Here is a 24,282-nt window from a genome sequence, read left to right as displayed (position 1 = left end):
GTGCTTGAATCATCACTCTCAGACGCAGATTCAACAATAGGAGCAGAGGCAGAGGCAGAGGCAGCAGCAGAACTAGAGGGTTTCTTCCTCGCCACAAATTCGTAGTTGGCATCATCAGAATCGTCACCGAAGCTGCGATCTTCTTCAACCATGGAGATGCGAGGACCCTTGTAAAACCTTTTAGACTGGGTGAAATCAGGGTTGTAACTTGCCTGCCTTTTTGATCGGCGAGCCATCGGTGGAGGAGGATTAACCCTATTCAAAACGGAGAAATCAAGAGGATTCTCCAAATCAATAGCGTTCCCTGGTTCTCCCGGCATGAGAACAGCAAGAGGAACGGGTTCCATGGGTACTGGAACAATCGGCAGAGAAGGGGTGGAAGTTGGGTTCTCCGGTGTTGCAACACTGGCGGCAACATCGGGTTTTTTATGGCCCATCTCGCTTCTAATATCCTGTGGATCAAAGCCTGCCATGGCAAATAAAAATTTTAGAGAAAGAAGGATGTGGGGTTTGCAGAAGACTTGATCGGGAATAAAGCAAATTGAGAAGATGATAATGCCCGATAATCACGAAAAATTATATATAGAACCCTTATCACAAACGGTAATATTCTCCTAAAAAACCCATAATTACCCTGATCCCTGATCTCCCTCAAGTTACAACGGTAACTTTCCTAAACGGCCAAAATTTTAAAAGACGAGATTTAAGAGATAAAATCCCATAAATAAGGCAATAATCCGAGATAAATATTTCAGCCCAAATCTTCCAGAATTAACTCCACATCAGCCTAACTCCACTGAAACAAAAATCAATCACAAAAATTCAATTTTTAGTAAATAGGGTAAATCATCAAAATTCGTCTATTTAGAACCTTGCCCAAAACAGAGCCCTATTACCAAAAATGCATATGCATGACCTATTTTATGCCTAAACAGAGTGTAACATTAAATAAGAATGCAATCACAAGCACAAGATATGTTTACAAGTGCAGTGTTGCCTCTCATATTGCCAACATCATCAACAACACCATAGTTTTTCAAAATGCATTTGAGACTTACACACTTGATTACCCTTGTTTTCAGAAAAATTCCAGAAGTGGTAGCCTGCACACTAAAAGAACAGTCTTCATTGGACTCAAATAGGTAGCTTTTTCCATTTTCTTCTGAATAATTATAAAACTTGTATATATGACATTGGTCATCAAACTTTATTAAAAAGCTAAACACTGAATTTGCAAAACCACCGTTCACATGGGACAAGAACATGGAATACACATACATCCCTCAACTACTTAGTGGTTTAGTCAGAGTTCGATTTGCAAGGGCCAGTGTGTTTCAATAAATATTTTGCAGAAAAACTTGGCATCGATTGAATCAATGAAACAGATATTTAAACACTACACCTAACAGAGTGAGTGCAGAATGCCTAAAATCCTAAAAATTCATGACAGGAAAAACAACAGTGTTGTCGGTAGTGTTGTAACACCGCAGACAACACATGCAAAGGATTATAATGCACACATGCTGAGAGACCTCCGAAGAGTTGAGAATCTCTCATGATCTAATGCTTTAGTAAAAATTTCTGCCAATTGGTTATTGGTTCCAACAAACTCCATTCGAATCATACCTTTTTCTACCAAATCTCGAATAAAGTGATGACGAATGTCAATGTGTTTTGTGCGTGAGTGTTGAACTGGATTCTTTGATATATCAATAGCACTCGAATTATCACAATAAACAATGGGGGGTTCACTCTTAAAACTATAATCTTCAATCATTTGGTTCATTCAAAGAAGTTGTGAACAACAACTTCCGGCTGCCACATATTCAGATTCAGCAGTCGAAAGTGACACACAATTTTGCTTACGACTATACCATGAAACCAAATTATTGCCAAGGTAAAAATACCCACCCGTAGTGCTCTTTCTATCATTCACATCACCAGCCCAATCAGCATCACTAAAACCTACAAGGTTAGTGTTGGTTTCCCTCGTATACCACAATCCCAAATCCAATGTACCCGAAACATATTTCAAAATTCTTATAACAACTTTTAAATGGGTTACCTTTGGATCAGATTGGTACCTAGCACATAAACACACACTGAACATGATATCCGGACGACTAGCAATCAAGTACAAAAGACTTCTTATCATGCTGCGATACATGATGTTGTCAACACCAGCCGCAACACTGTCTTTTCCTAATTTTTCACTCGAGCCCATAGGAGTTTTCATGTTCTTAACATTCTCTTTGCAAAACTTTTTCACCAAATTCTTTGCATACTTACTTTGACAAAGAAAAATCCCATCATTTGATTGCTTAACTTGCAGTCCAAGGAAAAAGTTAATTCTCCTACCATGCTCATTTCAACCGTAGAATACATGCATTCAACAAAACTATCAACATGCTTTTGAGAAGAAGCGCCAAATATAATGTCATCCACATAGACTTGACAAATAAGAATTTCACCTTTGGCCTTTTGAATAAAAAGGGTTTTGTCAACCTCACCTCGTTTGAAGCAAATTTCGAGCAAATACTCGGTCAACCTACCATACCATGCTCGTGGAGCTTGCTTCAAGCCATAGAGTGTCTTCTTCAACTTGTAAACATGATCCAAGTGGTGTGGATCCTCAAAGCCTTTGGGTTGCTTCACATACACTTTCTCATTTAAAATAACATTCAAAAACGCACTCTTCACATCCATTTGGTAAAATTTTATACCTATATGACATGCAATAGCTAGCAATAGTCGGACTGACTCAATGCGGGCAACAAGAGCGAAGGTCTCATCAAAATCAACCCCCTCAACCTGCGTATACCCTTGAGCAACCAACCTTGCTTTGTTCCTAATGATATTTCCTGATTCATCGGTTTTATTTTTAAAAATCCATTTTATACCAATGACATTACCATGATCAGGAGGTGAAACCAAAAACCACACATCATTTTGGACAAATTGCTCAAGTTCTTCATGCATGCATTTATCCAAAATTCATCATTCAAAGCATCATTGACATTCTTGGGTTCAATATTGGAAACAAAACAGGAATGCATTACCTGTGAGTACACGGATGTAATAACCCGTAACCAAAATTAGTAATTAAGGAATTAATCATAATTACTTGAATATAGTTCGGAAGCTCCGAAGGTAGGTTCGGAAGTTCCGAACAGGATCGGAAGCTCCGATACAGGATCGGAAGCTCCGATCATATTACGTCAGGCATGACGATTGGCTAGATCGGAAGCTCCGATCACCCCTATCCGAAGTCAACAAGTGATATTTTGACACGTGGCAGATCAGGATCTTCGAAAGCTCCGATGGCAGGATCGGACATTCCGATCGAGGTTTGGACGTTCCGATCGAGGATCGAAAGTTCCGATCGTTGTCTATAAATAGAGGGCTGGGGCTTCATTTCCAATTGCAAATTCCGAGTATTTCCCTCTCCTTTCTAATCTATTCGAGTTGTTCTAACCTTTCTAGGCTTGACCCGACGGTCGGCGAGGCGTTCGGAAGTCGTAGAAGAATTGTGCCCAAGTTCTGGAGGCATCGACATCAAAGGGCTAACGACGGACGAAGGTATAGCTTTTGCTTCCTATAAATATTTAGGAGTATACAATAGCTTAGTTAAGGCTTTTAGAGCGCTTTAATGATAGTAGTATCATTTGGCAGTGTAGAGCAGACTATAGGCATGAACCTAGAGTTGGAAGAGCTTGCACTGATTTGAGGTACGGAAGTACTGTTCGAGATATTCTGACTGAGTATGCATGTATTATGTGACTGCATGGTTTATATGTCATTGATTTATGCTGCATTCATTTGCATACTGAGCTATCTCCTTCGAGATGTCTGCTAGTAGGGTTTTTCCCTATCCTGTTAGTGGTTGGACTTCCATCGATTTGGGTCCGGCATATCCACTTGTATTATGGTATGAGAGCCACCTCCTGAAGCGACGGCACAACGTGCTACATACCAGGGCCCGGTCTGTCTCTGTTATCTGATCCTTGACCTCGAGTTTATAGGGAGTTTACTTTGCATGCATGTATACTCATACTCTCGTACTGAGCGTTTTATGCTCACGTCTTGTACTCTGTGTTTTTGGACACCCTATTCCATGGGGCAGGTTTGCGATTGGACGAGGCGGGTGGATCCAAGAGGGGCTAGTCAGTGGTTGACAAGCTGGAGCTTCGTCTAGGTTTTATTTCTGTTGTTTTGAGGTTGATACACCTATTCGATTTGGTTGTATATTATTTGGATAAATTACAGATTTCTTTACTTGAAATTGTATAACGTTTATGGTTTCCGCAGTTTTATTCTGATATATATTTAATTAAGTTAATTGCATGCCTAAGTTCTGTTAGTAGGTGATCCTGATAAGGGTCACTACATTTATGGTATCAGAGCATGCATAGTATACTTGGGATTTAGACTCTGCATAAGGTAACCGTGAGGTACTTTTGTAGATGGCAGATCGTGACGACCGGAGTTCTCATGGCAGTATTGGTGGGCGTTGGGGAGATGCCGACCGAGAGCATCGTCGAGAACGGCGTCATCTTCATCATGACGACGAACGTTTCACTGTGCGTCGATTCTTAGCTATGGGTCCTAAGCCCTTAGTTGGAGGTGAGTCTCCGGAGGATGCGGAGAACTGGTTAGACCGCATAGAGATGACTTTTCAGACTTTCCAATGCACCGAGGAGCAGAAGATGGAGACCCTGGGTTATCTTCTGGATGGACGTGCGCGCAGGTGGTGGAGGTTTAATTCTGCACCTTTTGTTGCGGCAAGAGGAGTGGCCACCTGGGCCGAGTTCCGCATAGCTTTTTAAAAGCTGTATTTTCCTCCTGCACTCCGTCAGTCAAAGGAAGGCGAGCTTCTGAGTCTGCGACAGGGAGCCATGTCTATCGATGAGTATCAGCAGAGGTTCTTTGATCTGCTATCCTATTGCCCCGAGATTGCTGACAGCTCTGGGATGAAGTATAATCTGTTCCTTCAGTGCCTTAACCCTGAGATCCATGACCGTGTGGCGGTTGGCGACGACATGTCCTACGAGGGTTTGGTGAGCCGTTGTCACCAGGCGGAGGATAGCATTCGGCGAAACAGGTCTTTCCCTCAGTCGAGGCCTGCTAGTTCTTTGGGTCCCCGTGCCCAATCTTTCAAGAAGTCTGGATCTACTTCTTCCTCTGGTTCTGGAGGTGTTGTCCGTTTCGGTAAGAAGGACAAGTGTGATCACTGTGGGAAGAACCATCCATCCGACAAGTGCCGTAGAGCTTCTGGAGCTTGTTTTCGTTGTGGAGAGACTGGTCATATCCGGAGAGATTGTCCACTATCTGGGGGAGGCGGTTCTGGATCTGGTTCAGGATCTGGTTCTCAGGTCACCGTACAGCAGAGGTCGCAGGGACAGCCTGCTGGGAGTTCTCATTTGAGGCCACGAGCTTTTGGCCAGGTGTTTGCCCTGAGACATGATCAGGCAGTGGAGGAGAATGAGAAAGTCATCGCAGGTACATTTCTGCTTTATGGTATACCTGCTCTTGTACTTATTGACACTGGTGCATCTCATTCCTTCATTTTTGCACATTTTGTTAAGAGGCATAAGTTACCATGCATTGCACTAGACGTAGTAATGTCTGTTTCTACTCCGACGGGCCAATCTGCTTTGGCTAAGAGTCTAGTGATGGGTTGCCCTTTAGAGTTCGAAGGGAACATTCTGTTAGCGAATCTCATGGTCCTGGCGATGGACGACTTTGATTGCATTCTGGGAATAGATATGTTGACTACCTATCGAGCTTCAGTGGACTGCTATCAGAGATTAGTACGCTTTCATCCGGAGGGGAGTGAGAGCTGGTTTTTCTATGGTGAGGGAGCGCAACCTCCGATGCCTTTGGTATCAGCTTTGAGAGCCTGTCGAGCTCTAGAGTCTGGCGGGGAAGGCTACCTTATCTATGCAGTTGATTTGTCCGCTGAGAGTATTGGGATAGAGAGCATTCCTGTTGTGGATGAATTTCCAGATGTATTTCTTGATGAGATTCCGGGTTTTCCTTCTGCTAGGGAAGTCGAGTTTGGCATAGAGTTGATGCCGGGTACTTCACCTATTTCTCGAGCATCGTATCGTCTGGCTCCGTCAGAGATGCGTGAATTGAAGAATCAGCTACAGGATCTTTTGGACAAGGGGTACATTCATCCTAGTGTATCTCCTTGGGGAGCTCCTGTTCTTTTTGTAAAGAAGAAGGATGGGTCGATGTGGTTGTGCATTGACTATCGGCAGCTGAATCGAGTCACTGTGAAGAACAAGTATCCGTTGCCTCGTATTGATGACTTGTTTGATCACCTGCAGGGCACGTCAGTTTACTCCAAGATTGACTTGAGATCTGGGTATCATCAGTTGAGAGTCCGTGATCAGGACGTAGCTAAGACTGCATTCCGTACTCGCTATGGGCATTACGAGTTTCTAGTAATGCCATTTGGTTTGACTAATGCGCCGGCTATATTCATGGATCTGATGAACCGTGTCTTCAGGGAGTATTTGGACAAGTTTGTCGTGGTCTTCATTGACGACATCTTGGTGTATTCGCGTAATACGGGAGAGCATGTTTCTCACTTGCGGTTGGTACTGCAGACTCTTCGAGATGAGTAGTTGTACGCCAAGCTGAGCAAGTGTGAGTTCTGGATGGATAGAGTGGTATTTCTTGGCCATATCATATCTAGGGAGGGGATTTCTGTTGATCCAAGCAAGATTGAAGCGGTACTTAATTGGTCGCGTCCGACGACAGTTGCTGAGATCCGTAGTTTTCTGGGTCTAGCAGGGTATTATCGTCGCTTTATTCTGAACTTCTCTCAGTTAGCTCGACCGTTGACGCAGCTTACCCGCAAGGGTGTGGATTTTGAGTGGTCCTCCGAGTTTGAGGAGAATTTATGTGAGCTTCGACGGCGGTTGACTTCTGCGCCGGTGTTGGCATTACCGTCAGGATCTGGAGGGTATGTGGTATACACTGATGCTTCTCTTCAGGGTTTAGGTTGTGTTCTGACTCAGAATGGGCACGTGATCGCATACGCTTCTAGATAGTTGAAGCTTCACGAGGACAACTATCCAGTCCACGATTTGGAGTTAGCAGCCATTGTGTTCGCTTTGAAGATCTGGCGTCATTATCTGTATGGCGAGAAATTTGAGATCTTCACCGACCATAAGAGTCTCAAATATTTGTTCACTCAGGCGGAGTTGAACATGAGGCAGAGACGTTGGATGGACTTGCTTAAGGACTATGATTGCGAGATTAAGTACCATCCGGGAGCTGCTAATCTCACCGCTGATGCTTTGAGTCGCAAGGTGCGACTATCCGCACTTCAGACTTGTTCGATGTCTAGTGCGATCAGTGACTGTTGTACTTCAGGTTATACCTTCAAGCATAAGAAAGGTATGCAGAGTATCCAGATGTTTGCAATATTATCTGAGCCAGCTTTGTATTCGCGGATTCGAGATGCTCAGATGTCTGATTCGAAGACCCAGCGTTTAGCTCGTGTAGCTAACGAGGGTAGCTCGTCTGGATTTCATTATCAGTCAGATGGCTTTCTGTGTTTGTCTGGTAGGCTTGTGATTCCGCAGGATGAAGAGTTGCGAGAGGAGATTTTGTCTCAGGCACATCGCACTAAGTTGAGTATTCATCCTAGGAGCAACAAGATGTACAAGGATCTACGCACTCGTTTCTGGTGGAAGGGAATGAAACGCAGTGTTTATCAGTTTGTTTCGAGATGTTTGGTGTGTCAACAGGTCAAGGCAGAGCACCGACGACCTGGAGGATTGCTTCACAGTCTGCCTGTTCCTGAATGGAAATGGGAGTTTATCACAATGGACTTTGTGACCCATTTGCCGTTATCCCCGAGGAACTGTGATGCTATCTGGGTTGTGGTGGACCGACTCACCAAGTCAGCGCATTTCATTGCCTATAGCCGGGAGTACAATGTGGATCGTATGGCTCGGTTGTATATTCAGGAGATCGTTCGACTTCATGGGGTGCCTGTGAGCATTGTCAGCGATCGGGACCCCAGGTTCACTTCTAGATTCTGGGGGAATGTTCAGCGTTCGATGGGTACTACTCTCAGTTTGAGTACTGCCTATCATCCGAAGACTGATGGTCAGTCAGAGCGCACTATCCGTACTTTGGAGGATATGCTTAGAGCGTGCGTCATGGATTTTGGTTCAGCCTGGCAGGATCATTTGCCGTTGATCGAGTTCGCGTACAACAACAGCTATCATACTAGTATTGGGATGGCACCTTTTGAGGCGTTGTACGGGCGACGTTGTCGTAATCCACTCTTCTGGAAAGAAGTGGGGGAGAGACAGGCTGAGGGACCGGAGTTTATCCAGCAGGCGATAGACATTGTTGATCAGATCAAGAAACGGATTAAGACTGCACAGGATCGACAGGCCAGCTATGCTAATATCAAGCGTAGGCCTTTGCAGTTCGATGTCGGGGAAAAAGTGTTTCTTAGAGTGTCACCTTTCCGCAAGATTCTCAGATTTGGCCTTAAGGGCAAGTTGTCTCCCAGGTTTATTGGTCCGTTTGAGATCTTGGAGAGCATTGGCGATTTGGCTTATCGACTAGCTTTGCCACCTCATCTATCCAGTATTCACGACATGTTCCACGTATCTCTGTTGCGACGGTATGTAGCAGATGAATCTCATATTCTGCAATGGTCTGAGGTTCAGGTGAACAAGGATTTGACCTATGTTGAGAAACCTATTCGTATCCTGGATTTTAAGGATAAGGTTTTGCGGAACAAAGTCATTCCTCTGGTTTTAGTTCAGTGGCAGCGCCGAGGCACTGAGGAAGCTACTTGGGAGCTTGAGGACAGGATGCGTGAAGACCATCCTGAGTTGTTTTGATTTCATTCTTAAGTTGTATTCAGTTGCAAACTCTGTAAACGTTTGATTTGAATAAATAATTTTTCTGATTTATGTATTGCATTCAGTACTTAAGATCTGATTTCGATGACGAAATATCTTAAGTGGGGGAGAATGTAGTAGCCCGTAACCAAAATCAGTAATTAAAGAATTAATCATAATTACTTGAATAGAGTTCGGAAGCTCCGAAGGTAGGTTCGGAAGTTCCGAACAGGATCGGAAGCTCCGATGCAGGATCGGAAGCTCCGATCATATTACGTCAGGCATGACGATTGGCTAGATCGGAAGCTCCGATCAGGATCGGAAGCTCCGATCACCCCTATCCGAAGTCAACAAGTGATATTTTGACATGTGGCAGATCAGGATCTTCGGAAGCTCCGATGGCAGGATCGGACGTTCCGATCGAGGTTCGGACGTTCCGATCGAGGATAGAAAGTTCCGATCGTTGTCTATAAATAGAGGGCCGGGGCTTCATTTCCAATTGCCAATTCCGAGTATTTCCCTCTCTTTTCTAGTCTATTCGAGTTGTTCTAGCCTTCCTAGGCTTGACCCGGCGGTCGGCGAGGTGTTCGGAAGTCGTAGCAGAGTTCTGCCCAAGTTCTGGAGGCATCGACATCAAAGGGCTAACGACGGACGAAGGTATAGCTTTTGCTTCCTATAAATATTTAGAAGTATGCAATAGCTTAGTTAAGGCTTTTAGAGCGCTTTAATGATAGTAGTATCATTTGGCAGTGTAGAGCAGACTATAGGCGTGGACCTAGAGTTGGTAGAGTTTGCACTGATTTGAGGTACGGAAGTATTGTTCGAGATATCCTGACTGAGTATGCATGTATTATGTGACTGCATGGTTTATATGTCATTGATTTATGCTGCATTCATTTGCATACTGAGCTATCTCCTTCGAGGTGTCTGCTAGTAGGGTTTTTTCCTATCCTGTTAGTGGTTGGACTTCCATCGATTTGGGTCCGGCATATCCACTTGTATTATGGTATGGGAGCCACCTCCTGAAGCGACGGCATAACGTGCTACATACCAGTGCCCGGTCTGTCTCTGTTATCTGATCCTTGACCTCGAGTTTATAGGGAGTTCACTTTGCATGCATGTATACTCATACTCTCGTACTGAGCGTTTTATGCTCACGTCTCGTACTCTGTGTTTCTGGACACCCTATTCCATGGGGCAGGTTTGCGATTGGACGAGGCGGGTGGATCCAAGAGGGGCTAGTCAGTGGTTGACCAGCTGGAGCTTCGTCTAGGTTTTATTTCTATTGTTTTGAGGTTGATACAGCTATTCGATTTGGTTGTATATTATTTGGATAAATTACAGATTCATTTACTTGGGATTGTATAACGTTTATGGTTTCCGCAGTTTTATTCTGATATCTGTTTAATTAAGTTAATTGCATGCCTAAGTTTTGTTAGTAGGTGATCTGGGTAAGGGTCACTACAACGGAACTCATGCATACTAACCCAACCATCTTGCGGTAGTCAATTTTGTCCTTAGCATGGGTTTTCCTTGTTCCATGAACATCTCCAATAATCTATGATGATGGATGATTCTTCTGTATCTTGCTTGGAATGTCCTTTTCAGTAATCATCTCTGCTTCCTCAATATTTTGGGAATTTTCCTCATGAACAGTTTCTGGAGAAACCAGTGTTGTGTTTGGTGTTGCAACATCAGGAACAACACTGTATTCTTCGTGAGGAATTTCCAGCAAGCCTTCAATATCATCTTCAGCAGTTTTTCCTTTGAGATCTGCACCATCATCAAAAACAACATTAATAGATTCCATAATTGTTCTGGTCCTAAGGTTATACATCTTATATGCACGACAATTAGTAGAATAACCAAGGAACAAACACTTATCACTTTTGGAATCAAATTTTGCTAGGTGATTTCTATCATTCAAAACATAGCATACACAGCCAAAGATATGAAAATAAGTGAGATTTGGCTTCTTTCCCATGAGAATTTCATAGGAAGTCATCGAAGAACCACTTCTCAAATACACACGATTGGAAATATGACATGCTGTGTTTAATGCTTCTGCCCAAAATCTCTTGGAGATATTTTTTGATCTCATCATCACCCTAGCCATCTCCTGCAACGTCCTATTCTTCCTTTCGGCAATTCCATTTTGTTGAAGATTTTTTGGGGCAGAGAACTCCTGTGAGATTCCCTTCTTATCACACAAAGAAGAAAAAAATGAGTTCTCAAATTCCTTTCCATGATCAATTCTGATTCTTGCTACAGTCAAAGTATGTAGGTTAGTAATCTTGGTAAACAACTTCTTAAAAACATCAAAAGTGTCTGATTTTTCTCTAAGAAATCTGACCCATGTAAAACGAGAAAAATCATCAACACATACCAAAGAATACTTTTTACCTCCATAGCTTTCGACTTCCATGGAACCCATCAAATCCATGTGCAAAAGTTTAAGACACCGTGTTGTCCCACAGTGTTGTAACACGGGGTGCGCAACACGGGTTTGCTTACCTTTTTGGCATGCACCACAAACATATGGAACACCAGACTTTAAATTTGGAAGACCTCTGACAGCTTCAAACTTACTCAGATTTTTTAAGGTCTTGAAATTCACATGTTCAAGCTTTTGGTGCCATAGACTAAACTCATCAACCTTTGAGTGTCTACATGTCAATTTCTCACCAAGTTGGTAGCAATTATCCACTGATCTTGTACCTGTTATAACACAACGATTAGTATTATCAAAAACTTTACAAGTATTCTTATCAAACTTCACATGCAAGTCGTCATCACATAGTTAACTAATTGAAATTAAGTTTGCATTAAGTCCTTCAACGTGTAAGACGTTATGAAGCTTTGAAAACCCTTCCACATTGAGTGTTCCTTTTCCAACAATTCTTCCCTTTGCACCACCTCCATAGATCACTCTACCACCATTTTGTTCAACGTAATCAGTGAGATGATCTTTCAAGCCTGTCATGTGTCGTGAGCTTCCACTATCAAAATACCAATTACCTGCAGTGTTAGCTTTCAAGGAAGTATAAATAACAAAACATCTAACATCGGGCTTTTGTATCCAAACTTTCTTCACAGTGGTCCTCTTTCTGCCAGCGTTGCTCTTGGTGTTGGGCAACACGAGGGGCAACATCTTCTTAGATTCCCACAACACATAATCATTTTTCAGCTTTCGACAAAAAGGCCTGATATGACCAGATTTGAGACAATAGTGACATACAAAAGGACGCTTCCATTGTTTTGGCTTAGGGACAGAAATATTCTTTTCAACAATGGGTTTCTTACCTTTCGAAGCAGTTGAAGGATGGTTCAAGGAATCATTACCTTCCTTCACAAACACTGGTGTTTTAGAAGATTCACCAGTTTCAAAAACACTTTCTTTAAAACCAAGACCAAACTTATCATTTTTACCCATAGTCAAAATGGAATCAAGTTTGCTTGAACTGGAATTAAATTTATCAAGTGTTGTTTTTGCTATTTCAAGTTCAGAATTCAGCAACCCTAATTCCAGATCTTTTTTACTCATGAGAACTTCCAATCTAGCCACAGCAGCTTTCAATTCAGTATTCTCTTTTGCGAGGGTTGTGTTCAAATGATTCCTCTTGTTCCAATCACAGTACAACTCTTCATAGAGTTTTTGAATACCTTCCAGAGTATAAGGATCAGCTACCTGTTCTTCATGATTACTGGAATTATCAAAGGTTAGAAGCAACAAAACAAACAAATTTTTGAATTGTGTTGCGTCCAGGTGTTGCAACACTGGAGCCAACACCGAGTGGATTGATTTGAAAATTTTTCTTACTTTCCAGTAAAGCAGTGAAAGATATGAGATCTGCCTGTTCAACCTTTTCTTGTTCTTCTTCAGAATCATCATCACTCAGAGAAACATTCATACCTTTCCGAAGGCGATTTGCGCATTCATAAGCATAGTGACCATATCCCTTACATTCCCTTCATTTAACATTATCAAAATTTTTACTTGAGGACTGAACCTTACCTTCATACCTTTGACGAGGTCCTCGAGTAGCTGCAGGTTTTTGAGGTTTTTCTGAAGTAGGCAATTTGGGAAATTTTGAAGGTTGTGCACCTTTCACATCTTTCTTTTCTTTCATTACCTTGAGATAATCAGTGAACTTCTTCGAGATCAAAGCAATCGAATTCTCTTCAAGATCAGATTCCTTTACTTCCTGTTGAACTTCAGAAAAATCATTGTAAACATCATTAGAAACCTGAAAAGCAATAGACTTACCTTTGGAGTCATCTTCGGCTTCCAACTCCATCTCATATGTGCGAAGAGAACTTATTAACTCATCCAAACCTATTACAGATGTATCTTTGGATTCATCTATCGCACAAACCTTGGTGTAAAATCTTTTGGGAATAGAACGAAGCACTTTGGATACAAGTCTCTCGTTCAAAATAGGATCACCAAGAACAGATGCTTCATTTGCAAGGCTCTTCAACCTACCATTATATTCCATGATGGTCTCTGTTTCCTCCATTCTCATTTTCTCAAATTTTGAAGTTATGAGACGCATCCTTGTCTTCTTAACACTTGTCGAGCCTTCACAGTGGGTTTGCAGTTTCTCTCAAGCATCCCTAGCACAAGTACAAGTACCAATTAGATTAAACATATTCATATCAACAGAAACAAACATAGCATTAAGAGCTTTAGCGTTATAAATAGCCGCAGTATTCTCCTGGGATGTCCATTGTGATCTTGGCTTTGGTCCTGGTACATCATCATCTCTCATAGGTGGTGACCAACCGTCAAGAACACGTTGCCAAGCCCTGGACTCAATGGATTGAATGTACATGCTCATCTTCAATTTTCAAGGGCCGTAATTTGTTCCATCCAAAATAGGTCGACGAATTGCACTTGTGTACGGAGTGTCCATAACTAATCTGTAACACAAACCAGGAACTCACTTAGTAAAGTCAAGTGGTGGCTTTGATGCCACGTGAAAGAAACGGTGTACGTGGTTGGTTATGTAAAATAGGCAGTGTTGTCCTTTGTGTGATAACACCACAGACAACACAGTGCAGCGAAAATTTAAAGCGTAAATAAAACACAAGTAATTAATTTTGCACGAGTATAAAAACTCGTGCGGGTGCCTTAGGGCTAAATATTACTAGTAAACGTAAGATCAGTCTTACAAAGTAATCCTAGTAATTTTACGAAAAGTCATTAAATCCTAAATTTATCAACAAGTTGGGAAATCAAACTTGCATCCTAAAATACAACAGAGTATAAAAGAAATTGGATGCAACTCCCGTAGCCTAAATTGAAGAGACAGAAAAGATCTTCAACAACACAGTTCCCACAGTGTTGTTTCTGATGTCTTTAACACGAACTGCAGCACGAGGACATGCAACAACGATGGTTGCAAACCTTGCTTCAGAGTTCTTCAAATTCTTCAACAGAATTCTTCAGAGTATGCGCAGTGTATTATCGTCTGAAGCCTCTTCACATCTTGTGCGTGAAATCCCCTTTTATAGATTAGCTTTCAAATCTTGAGGATTTCCTTAGATAGAGTCCTACAATAATAAGCAACTATCTTTTAGTATGAAATAAACTCTATCAAATCTTGCAAATCAAATCTTGATAATATCGAATTATATTATATCAAATAATCACCTTATCAAGACATGATTTAAACTTGGCAAATATATCTTTAACATAATCGATATATATATAGGATATTTACCATATATTTTATCTTGTCTAGAAAGCAAAATCTTATAATATCCAATTAATTAAGGGCAAAAAATATCAAGAAATAAAATTCCTTTCACTCTGCCTCATTATTTGAGGCTCTAAACCCAATCTGATTGAAATGCTTGTTTCCTCGTCCCATGCTGAGATGGTTACGATGCCGACCCCGATTCTTGTTTGGCAAGACGATCCATCCACAAAAATCTTCCACTGTTCTTATTCTGGCTAAACAGTTTTCACCAAAAAAATCGGCTAGGGCTTGTTCTTTGATGGAAGTTAAGGGATCAAATTTAATGTCATACTCACTTAATTTGGTGACCCATTTGATAAGCATTCCCGAGGCATCGGGATTGGGAGCAATTTTCCCAAGGCACTATTAATGAGGACCATGATAGGTTGTTATAAAAAGTAAGGCCTTAATTTCCTTACTGTGATGACCTGGGCTAGGGCTATTTTATCCTTAGTTGTATAATTGAGTTTTGTCACTTTGAGACCATGAGTGACAATATTCGAGCTGATTAGCCATTCCCTCATTCTTGACTAGGACCGAGCTGACGGCACGTGGCATGACAGATAAGTAGACAAAGCCCCTTTTGGACCAAGGAACTGTTTTTGGACTTTTAATTTTCTGAATGCATTGTTTAGAAGAATTCAAAAAAAAATATTAAAGAATGATTTTTAAATTCGAGAGAGTGCAGCGCATAATATTTGAGAGAATTGTTTTCATTTCTAATAACAAGCAAACAATTTTTCCCTTGACCCATAAACATTGACACTAAAAATTACACCATCTAAGACTTCTACATTACTAAGGTTTCTGACTACCACATAAATGGGAGAAAGTAGTTTAACCAATTAAAACAAGCATTCTTATGAAGACAACACATAAATCTATGATACATAATCAATCAACAGCTCTGATCAGATCACCCCCCGAGATCGTAATTACCTATAACTTTAGGACAACCTAACAACGGAAACTTTGATACAACATTTGTTAGCACAAACCAACCTCGATCTTCTACCATACAGTGAGATCGCCACCAAACAATCAACTCATCTGCTCGTCTCATTTGTGATGCATATATACAAACAACTGCCACGTCCGTTTAAACTGGTATCAGGCACGCATTAGGTCAATACCTGGATTTTTAACTTCTGCTCGTGAAACCGGTGGCCAAATGCTTGTCCAGGCTTTAGGAGTAAGATTTTGAACAGAAGCATTATTGATGTCCGGTGCAAACGACGTCTCTGTAGATTGGTTGATCGGAAGATTTACTTCCATCGTTTCAGACTCGGCTTTTGTTTTTCCCTTTGAACCACCGTACACAAAACTACATGCAACCACCTACAAAAACGTTTTTTACACAACATGGTACTTCAGTACTCTTTTGAAACAAAAAAGAGTACCATATATATTTGTGGGCTATTTAATCTCTTACATATTTGCAAATTCGCACAAAATAAACAACATAAATACTCCAAAGATACAGCATTACTAAAAACATCATTCCAGGAACAATCCTAAAGAATATACTATATAGGATCTGTCATAGCATTCAACAAAAAAAGATTTTAACGAAAGGAAGTTTGGGGAAAATTTTGTAGATGCTATGGTAAAAATGCCAAATCCAACATGTTTTAGCCAAAATGAAATCTAGACGAGATGTGACAACGAATGCTCATTACAACCAGTTTTAAACAAATAACAGATCACAATTAAAAAAAAATTCAAGCATGACCATCGACTTGATGCATCAGGGAAAAAGCCTTTGATTAGTTGTGATTATGATGGTTATTTCCTTTCAGGATTTTGTAGCAATCAATAAGTGATGAGACGTCTGTATCGACAAACAGGGGGTATATAGTCAGACTCTTATTAATAAAGCTAAAAGAAGTGAATCAATATTTTTATTAAGAATTAATCCAGTTAAATTTAGTTTGAGGATTTTAGTATATCTACATTCCGATATGGTAATTCAACACAAGGAAAAGTTGTCTCATAGTTTGTGCCTTCTTTTAATGTTAAATGCGACAACCAACATTAGGCAAAGGCGTGTAAATCATGATATAACATTTCATTGGATATTAGGATTTATGTGCTGTTGCTATGGATAAAAAATTTACAATTGTGCATAGACGTAAAATTAGTCAACTAATATTTTGTGTTCAGGTTCCAGATAGTTACCAGTTAATATGAACATTGTGCAGCCTGCTTACATCATTTTGACGTAGATTTTCTTAAAATGAATGGTAAGTTACAGGACTTGAAGTAAAAATTTCAGATTGATAAGTTCCACTTCTGTTTTACATGATTTAACTTCATTTTTGTTGTTTCTCGAGCAATATTATGCGTCTTTTGTCTTTCTTTGTGTCGTTTGCAGCATTTCGGGCGACAACCATTTTTATGCAATTAAAAATGTTAATGATACGAAAATATGGAAAGAAAACGAGAAATAAGGAACCCATTTCTGGGCGCCCCAGCTCCAAAGCTTCGCAAAAGTTGAACTTGGGAAAATTGCATTGGAGCCCCAGCGCCCAGTACGGTGCCCTAGCACCGAAAAAGTGGTGCCCCAGCGCCTGATGGTGTGCAAAGAGAAAAATTAATTCGAAGTATTGTCGCCCCAACGCCAATTTCTGGGAGCCACAGTGCCCGTCGCTGTACAAATTTTGGAAACTTTTTATTCCATGCTTTAAAAGGTGGCTAGGTCTAAAGGACTTTTGGATGAAATTTTGAGAGGAGACGGCTGAGAGACCCAAGAGAATTGAAGAACAAGAAATCTTGATGCGAACTCAGACGAAGTGATTTCCAAGGACGGAGAAGCATCATCTACCTTCGTTTTTATTTCTTCCTTTCTCCTAATTTTTTAATGATGTTCAAGAACATGTTTTGTTTGATTTTTATTTTCGTTATGAACTAATTCATTTGTCTATAGAAACAACGTAACTTGACTTAGACCATGTTTTTTATATTTTGATTGATATATTATAATTCTTCAGTTATTTGCGTTTTCATAAATTGATTGCATTCAATTACCTGATCACTGCCTGAATTGTTATATTCATTTGAAATCTGATACTCGGAAAAGAGGATTTTGAATTGTAAGAGAATACATCATTGGTGTTTATAGAGTTCAGGAGACCTATAAATCCGTTGAAGCCGTAAAAAGAATTGTGCTATTTATCGGATTTAATATTAGACTTTGATATGAATATTGAGTTTGATATTAGATACAAATTTCTACTTGTCAACTGGGAAATGAAGAATAAAATATTGAGAATTCGTGGTTAATAAACTAGAAGAATTTGTGATATAAATATCTTTAGAAATTAAATTGGTTGACAATAAAGTGAAATCGAACCTTTAGAATTTATCTCTCTTGATATTTTAGTGTGTGAATTCATATTTTATTCATTGCAATTTTAGTGGTTTGAAAATCTCTGATTCTCGTGGATCTAAATAGGATTAAGATCGCATTAATTTCAAATATTTAATATAATATCATTTGATTCATTCTCTATAGGATCGACTTAAACATAATTCTTATATTAAAACTTGACATCATACGCTTGCGAGCGAAGATACCGCAACACACACTTGTTTCAATAATTTAAATTCTATCATGGTTTTAACTAAGAGCACAAGTGAGTTAAGCTACTCGATAGTAACTTGTTAGCAGCTCAGTCAAAACTCAACTCGAGATTGATTTGACTGAGTTCGAGCAGCTCGAGTCTTTTTTCGAGCCAAGTTCGATTTTAATTGTTTCTATTAGAGTAACTCGAGCTACTCAAATAACTGTATATATATATATATATTTCATTTAGGGATACAAAATTTAAGGGATATGTACACAAGTCAAAATTTAAGGGATATTTAAGGGATATTTTAAGGCATTCGAGCTTTTCAACCACGAGCTTTTCAAAATTTAAGGGATATTTTTGTCCTAAACTTTTCAAACTTTTCAACCACGAGCTCGAATGCCTCGACATGTACACAAGTCAAACTCGGTCTTGAAATTGATTAATTGAGTTCGAGCTCGAGCTCGAGCAGACATAATTTAAATCGAATCGAGCTCAAGCAGTGTGGCACTTGGCTCAACTCGATTCATTTGCACCCCTAGTTGTCAAGTACTTAACTTCAACCCCTTCCCGAAATCCATCTCCATCAATGCAAAAACAAGTTATGCATTTTAAGTAACTCTGACAACAAACATTGTGCACTTTTTGGTGTCAAGTGTGCTTAAATTAAGGAGTACATTGAAATAGTTCAAGAAGGCATTTCGAGGCACTACCACAATCACGTGTGCTCGCATCTTGTTGTGTCTGGCACGATGTATTTCACTTGGAATGCACGTCACAAGAAATTGTTCAAAGTGTTGATACTAGTTTGAACAGTTTCTTTGTGAAGGTTAGTTACATGTATTCCGTTGTTTATAAAGTCAATTCCTGGATGTTGATTACATTGCAAATATAGTTATCCAGATTTGTATTCACCTGAGTACGCCCCGCATAGTGTATTATTGTGTATTGAATACATTGATCTATAAAATTAACTTCACGATGTGTTTTAAGGAACTTAGGGTTATATCAATCCACAAAGTGGCTAAATTGGAAAGTAAGTCCCTGAAATAAAAGGCTATCCAAGCAAAAGTGTTTACCTGTACCAGACTTGCTGCAATGAGCCTACCGCCTATTGAACCTCCAATCACATGCCCATCAGGACTACAAACTGAAATACTTATACCACCAGTTCTATCTTGGGGACTGCCACTTTCAGCAACCAAATAGGAACCAGACAAGCATAATATCTCGAACCGACCCTAAATCGGTAAAAGATATGCATTTCAAAAGATGAACAAAATATCTATCCAGTAGCTTACAGAAAATGCTTGCATAATGCCAAACGAAAAGATCAGGAAGATGTTGATAAGATTGAGCAAATTCATGATGAAACTGATTTGTTGCAACATATTAAACTGCAACTACTCAAATATTGATAAACAACTCTGTATGATTTATTATGAGAAATGAAAAGAAGTTAAGAAGCAATTAAATGATGCTAAGCCCAGCCTTATTTGAGTGAGTAATCCATATTTAGGCAAGGTTGTTTCTGCTTCAATTTGACATGGATATGTATCCGTCAAGGTCGAAATGCCAAATAAAATATCTTATAACTATTTAGCATGTTTCTGAACATATAAATTTAATGTAACATCATCAATTGCACACGGGTAATGATATTATAGAGTGCATCAAGTCAAAGAGACTCCATCGATCCAAAATAACAAAATTAAAAGAGATAAAAGAAAAAATGTTACATATCGGTAAATTTCATATTGAACAAGCGATAGGTTCTATTAGATGAATAGAAGTGGAACAACTGGCTGGCATCATTAATTTGAAGCTCTCTCACATTGCGTGATAATCAAAGCTGAGTTTACTTCAATATGAATGAGAGTAGGCTTCAGCACAACCAAATTTAAATATAAGGCCAATTTCCAGAAATTTTAAAATTTAAGCCAAATGGAAAAATTATAAGATGAATGCCTAAACCTCATATGTGACAGTGTCACCAGAAGCTGTAAGTTGGCGTAGCGTAGCTAGAGAAACTGATCCAGTAGCTGACAAGATGCATAAAGCTCTAGGCCTTTGTTGCGCAAATGCCAATATTTTTGCTGCAATATCCTGCAGAGAACAGCAATGACTACATCTCTTTCCACTCTAAATGACAAAGGATCCAAATGTTTGTCATCACAAATAAACAATTGCATAAACAAAAAATTTTCAGATTCAGAAATTTGGGATGTACGAGGTCTAACATGAAACATGAAAAACTTTAGTAAGGAAGCACAGAGTTCGGGGAATCATGCAGGAGAAAGATCGGCTAAGAGAACACCAAAATCATGCCAATTTATTTAGCCTCTCTCTTTTTAAAAGCATTTAATCAGATTTATTTTCTGGTCACAAAAACTCAAAACTGCATAGTACCTCTCCAATTGCAATACTCAACATGTGTGGTGTAAAAGCTAGTCCAGCTGAGCTGTTCATCCAGTCACCTGGTCGAAAATGTTCAAGATTTTGGTCAACATAGTGTTCTAACAACCCAAAAACAAAATACGGAGGTAAAAAAGTAAATCTAAATTTACAGTGTTACTGGCGGACAAATGATAGATTTGTATTGAACTCAAGACCCTCAAGAGCAGCAATTCCAAGAATTTTTTTTCTCTTCCTTTGTGACAATGCTATATTTTGTTTACACGTCCATAAATAATAACTTTGTATTTTGCTGTGTTTGAGGGGAGAGAATATGGATGGAGGGAGGGAGGGAATGGAAATAAAGCACAACAAACAGATCATTGTAATTTAAATACCATAGGGAATGATGGAAACGTATTCAATGCGCACGCAACAAACGGATGATGCAATATAGTGTACGTAGAGATCAAGCAATCACATATGTGAAACCAACAGGACTATTGAGAAGGCTTCCACCTCATCCCCAACCCTCGAACGAGTATAATTTCTTCCAGCATTAACCAGAGAGTCAAAGCAATGAACACCACAATTTTAAAACATGCTACAACACTAATAGTAATTCCATCCAAACAGATCAGATAAATAAAATATGTCGATTAAATTCAGGATGTAAGGACTAAGGTACTTGACCACCAGACCAAATTTTTTTTGTTAATGACTTCAACTTATCACTTTTTGAAACCTCCACTTGTATCAAGAACCCCGCACTAGTAACATCATTTACACACCATGCATCAAACTTATCTAATGCATTGTCTCCGTTAAAACAATTCAATCCATCAACTTACGCAAATATAATTATACAGAATATAAAATCATAGACTCATAATCAACATCAATTAAAACTCACCGAGTGGAGCAAGCTGCTGCTTCCACCCACTACCACGTGGCCGCCCTCTCCGTGGTCTTTCCCCTGAGGTCATCGCTCCCAAGGACGGAGTGGAGGCAGATAGAGGAGACAATTTTAAAGTCATATTAGCTCCATCTGGGCCATATTTCCTAGGCCTACCCCTCTTTTTCTTAACTTGATCACTCCCTTGAGGCACACTAGACGCTCTAACCATGTCCATTCCATGAGGAAAATTGGGTGATGGATTTTCAACATTAAAAGCTGAACCACTTACAGCACCACCACTAAAGCCTACATTTTGAACATTGGTATTTGAAAGATTCTTGAAAATAGGTTGGGTCTGTAATACAGGAGTCTTTGCTGTGGATGAACTCCCCATTGCAGTATGAACATTGGAAGTATGCCCTGAATTACCTGACCCACTAATCCCACCTCTACCATTATTAAAATAGTATGGAGCTGACCCAGGTAATGCCATACCTTCTCTAACTTCCATGCATCAAGTTGGTAAAAACACGAAAGAATCGGTTTTCTTTTAGATGATTTCACCTCGAAAACACTTATCTTGAAACTTCTCAGTCTCAACCTGCAATCTGAAAGAGACCCACAAAAAGTTGAGGAAAAGAACTTGACAGAAAACCCAGGAAAAGCATGAAACTGAAAGTAAAGAAGGTTGTATTTTAACGATTTTCCGACATGGGTTTTCCAAGAATAACACAGGCAAAAAGGAAAAGAAAATGTAAGCTCAAGCTCTTAACACTCACAGAGAACAAAAATTCAAGAAAAAGACAGAAAGTTTGAATCTTTTGACAAAATGAATCTCAAAGGAACAGCGTCATCAAAAGCTCACACACAGAAATGCAGAAACTTACTTCATAACCACTCAAACTCGTTGCTCTGCCATGCTCAACCACCTCAAACAGAAAGCAAATGAAACCCTAAATTTGGAGTGTGGGACAGTGGGAGGAAAATAGAGAGAGTGGTGGAGATGGGGAGGAAGAATGAAGACAAAAGTTGGATGAAATAGAAAATTTCGAGCATTTGAAGTAAAGGGGAAGAAGGCCTTTAGTATTTAAGCAATAAATTATTGGAGTTTTACAGGAATTGATGTTGCAAGAATTCTGAGACTGACTTTGAAATCATTGGGAGACAGTTGGGTGCACCTAAGTACCAAAACATGTCTTTTTCAACCATATGCAGTGCTATTTGTTAATTATTATGTTTCAAATTATTATATTTGAAATATTTTTTATTATTAAATGTTTTGTTATTCTTTAAGCAATTTGGGAGAACTTTGTGTTAAACTTTATCCATAAAGACACTCACGATGTATGTAACATGTGTTATATAAACGGAAAATTTGTGATAAATCCCTAATAATAAAATTACATACTTTCTCGGTCTCTTTTTTAGAAATGTTTTGTCACGAGACGATGTATGTAACATGTGTTATATAAACGGAAAATTTGTGATAAATCCCTAATAATAAAATTACATACTTTCTCGGTCTCTTTTTTAGAAATGTTTTGTTCACAATCGTGACAAAAGCCTGCTCTTTGTTTCAACTCCCTATTTTGGCCAATTTAACGAAATACCTTGATATTTTTTTTAAAAAAAAAAAAAAGAAAACCTTATTCTGCTGAGAAATCGTTGCTTTCCCTCGGTCCTTCTTCTTGATTCTCCTCTCTCGAGCCTTTCTCTGTCAATCTTAATAGTTTAATCCTTCAAAAAAATGTCGCAGATCTGTGTTTACTCCGGCAATGTTGAAGATCTGCATTGACGTGGATTGAAGGGAATTGTCCATCTTTGTGCTCAAAGTGAAATTTTCACAGATTTGCAGGTTAGATTTAAGTTTTGAAATCTTTTAAATTTTGGGCGAATAAATTATTTTCATAGCTTGATGTATGTCTTACAAATTTAAAATGTTGAATTGATGGAATTGTTTGGGATTTTTTATGATTATAGAGGTGGTGTTGAGTTTTTGTGCATTGAGTTAGTTTTACAGATTAGCTTACCAATATCAATTTTTACGTATGTTGCTGGAAATGCAGTTCATTTGATGAGCATTTGTGATAGATTAGCTGATATTTCGTATTGTTCTCGATTATAAAATTTTAATTCTTAATTTGTGGGTTTTAGTGCTGTACTATTACATTTATTTTGTGAATGAAATTATTAGAATTAAAATCTAATATTCTGAAAAATTGTTATTTTTTACTGTTTGTGTGTAATATATTATGAAAGAATGTATTATGCTTCGATTTACTGTATTGATTAACATTCCCCTTTTGTAGTTTGAGAATGGAATCTGGAAGTGGTCCTTGCAATCTTTCGTTTTTGGGTTGCTGTAAATTCAAGAAGCAGTTGTTTGTCATCTCAATCTTCAGTGGTTGTAGGTTGATGGATGTTTTTGCGAGTCTGAGCAAAAAAATGTGCAAAAATATCTCCGAAATCCATTATTCTTCAATATGTAGCTCCATTGAATAAGATGCTTGTGTCATTAAATGATGATGATGATGTCCTTAATATGATTCATCTTCATATGTGTGTAAAGCTTACGACGATTGAATTGAGGGCAGAGAAAAGAAATGAACACTTCAACAACTTGAATGATGGGAGGTAAAATACTTTATTAGACGTATTTTCATTATCCTATTTTGATATGTTTAGTAACATTTTTAATAAAAAAAATTAAAGTTAAAATATTGTAGATTTATTTGTATAAATTATCAATTAGATGTTTGAAACCAATATTAATTTTCAAAATTTAAAATTTTGTTTTT

General features: G+C 39.1%; 1 protein-coding gene across 1 annotated transcript; it reads right to left on the bottom strand.

The window, feature by feature from the left end:
• Positions 1 to 15,348: 15,348 nt before the first annotated feature.
• Positions 15,349 to 22,623, bottom strand: LOC140864951 (AT-hook motif nuclear-localized protein 5-like). Its single transcript, XM_073269400.1, has 6 exons — positions 22,372 to 22,623; positions 21,500 to 22,092; positions 20,602 to 20,669; positions 20,167 to 20,298; positions 19,272 to 19,433; positions 15,349 to 15,961 (listed from the first exon to the last, which is right to left on the bottom strand). The coding sequence occupies exons 2-6, from the start codon at positions 21,993 to 21,995 to the stop codon at positions 15,734 to 15,736; spliced, it is 1,086 nt and encodes a 361-aa protein (XP_073125501.1). The 5' UTR covers positions 21,996 to 22,092; positions 22,372 to 22,623; the 3' UTR covers positions 15,349 to 15,733.
• Positions 22,624 to 24,282: the final 1,659 nt, after the last annotated feature.

The sequence above is a fragment of the Henckelia pumila genome, chromosome 4 (assembly GCF_033568475.1).
Source record: "Henckelia pumila isolate YLH828 chromosome 4, ASM3356847v2, whole genome shotgun sequence".
Lineage (NCBI taxonomy): Eukaryota > Viridiplantae > Streptophyta > Magnoliopsida > Lamiales > Gesneriaceae > Henckelia > Henckelia pumila.
Note: the sequence above shows the minus strand (reverse complement) of the source record. Positions and strands in the feature narration are given on the sequence as shown.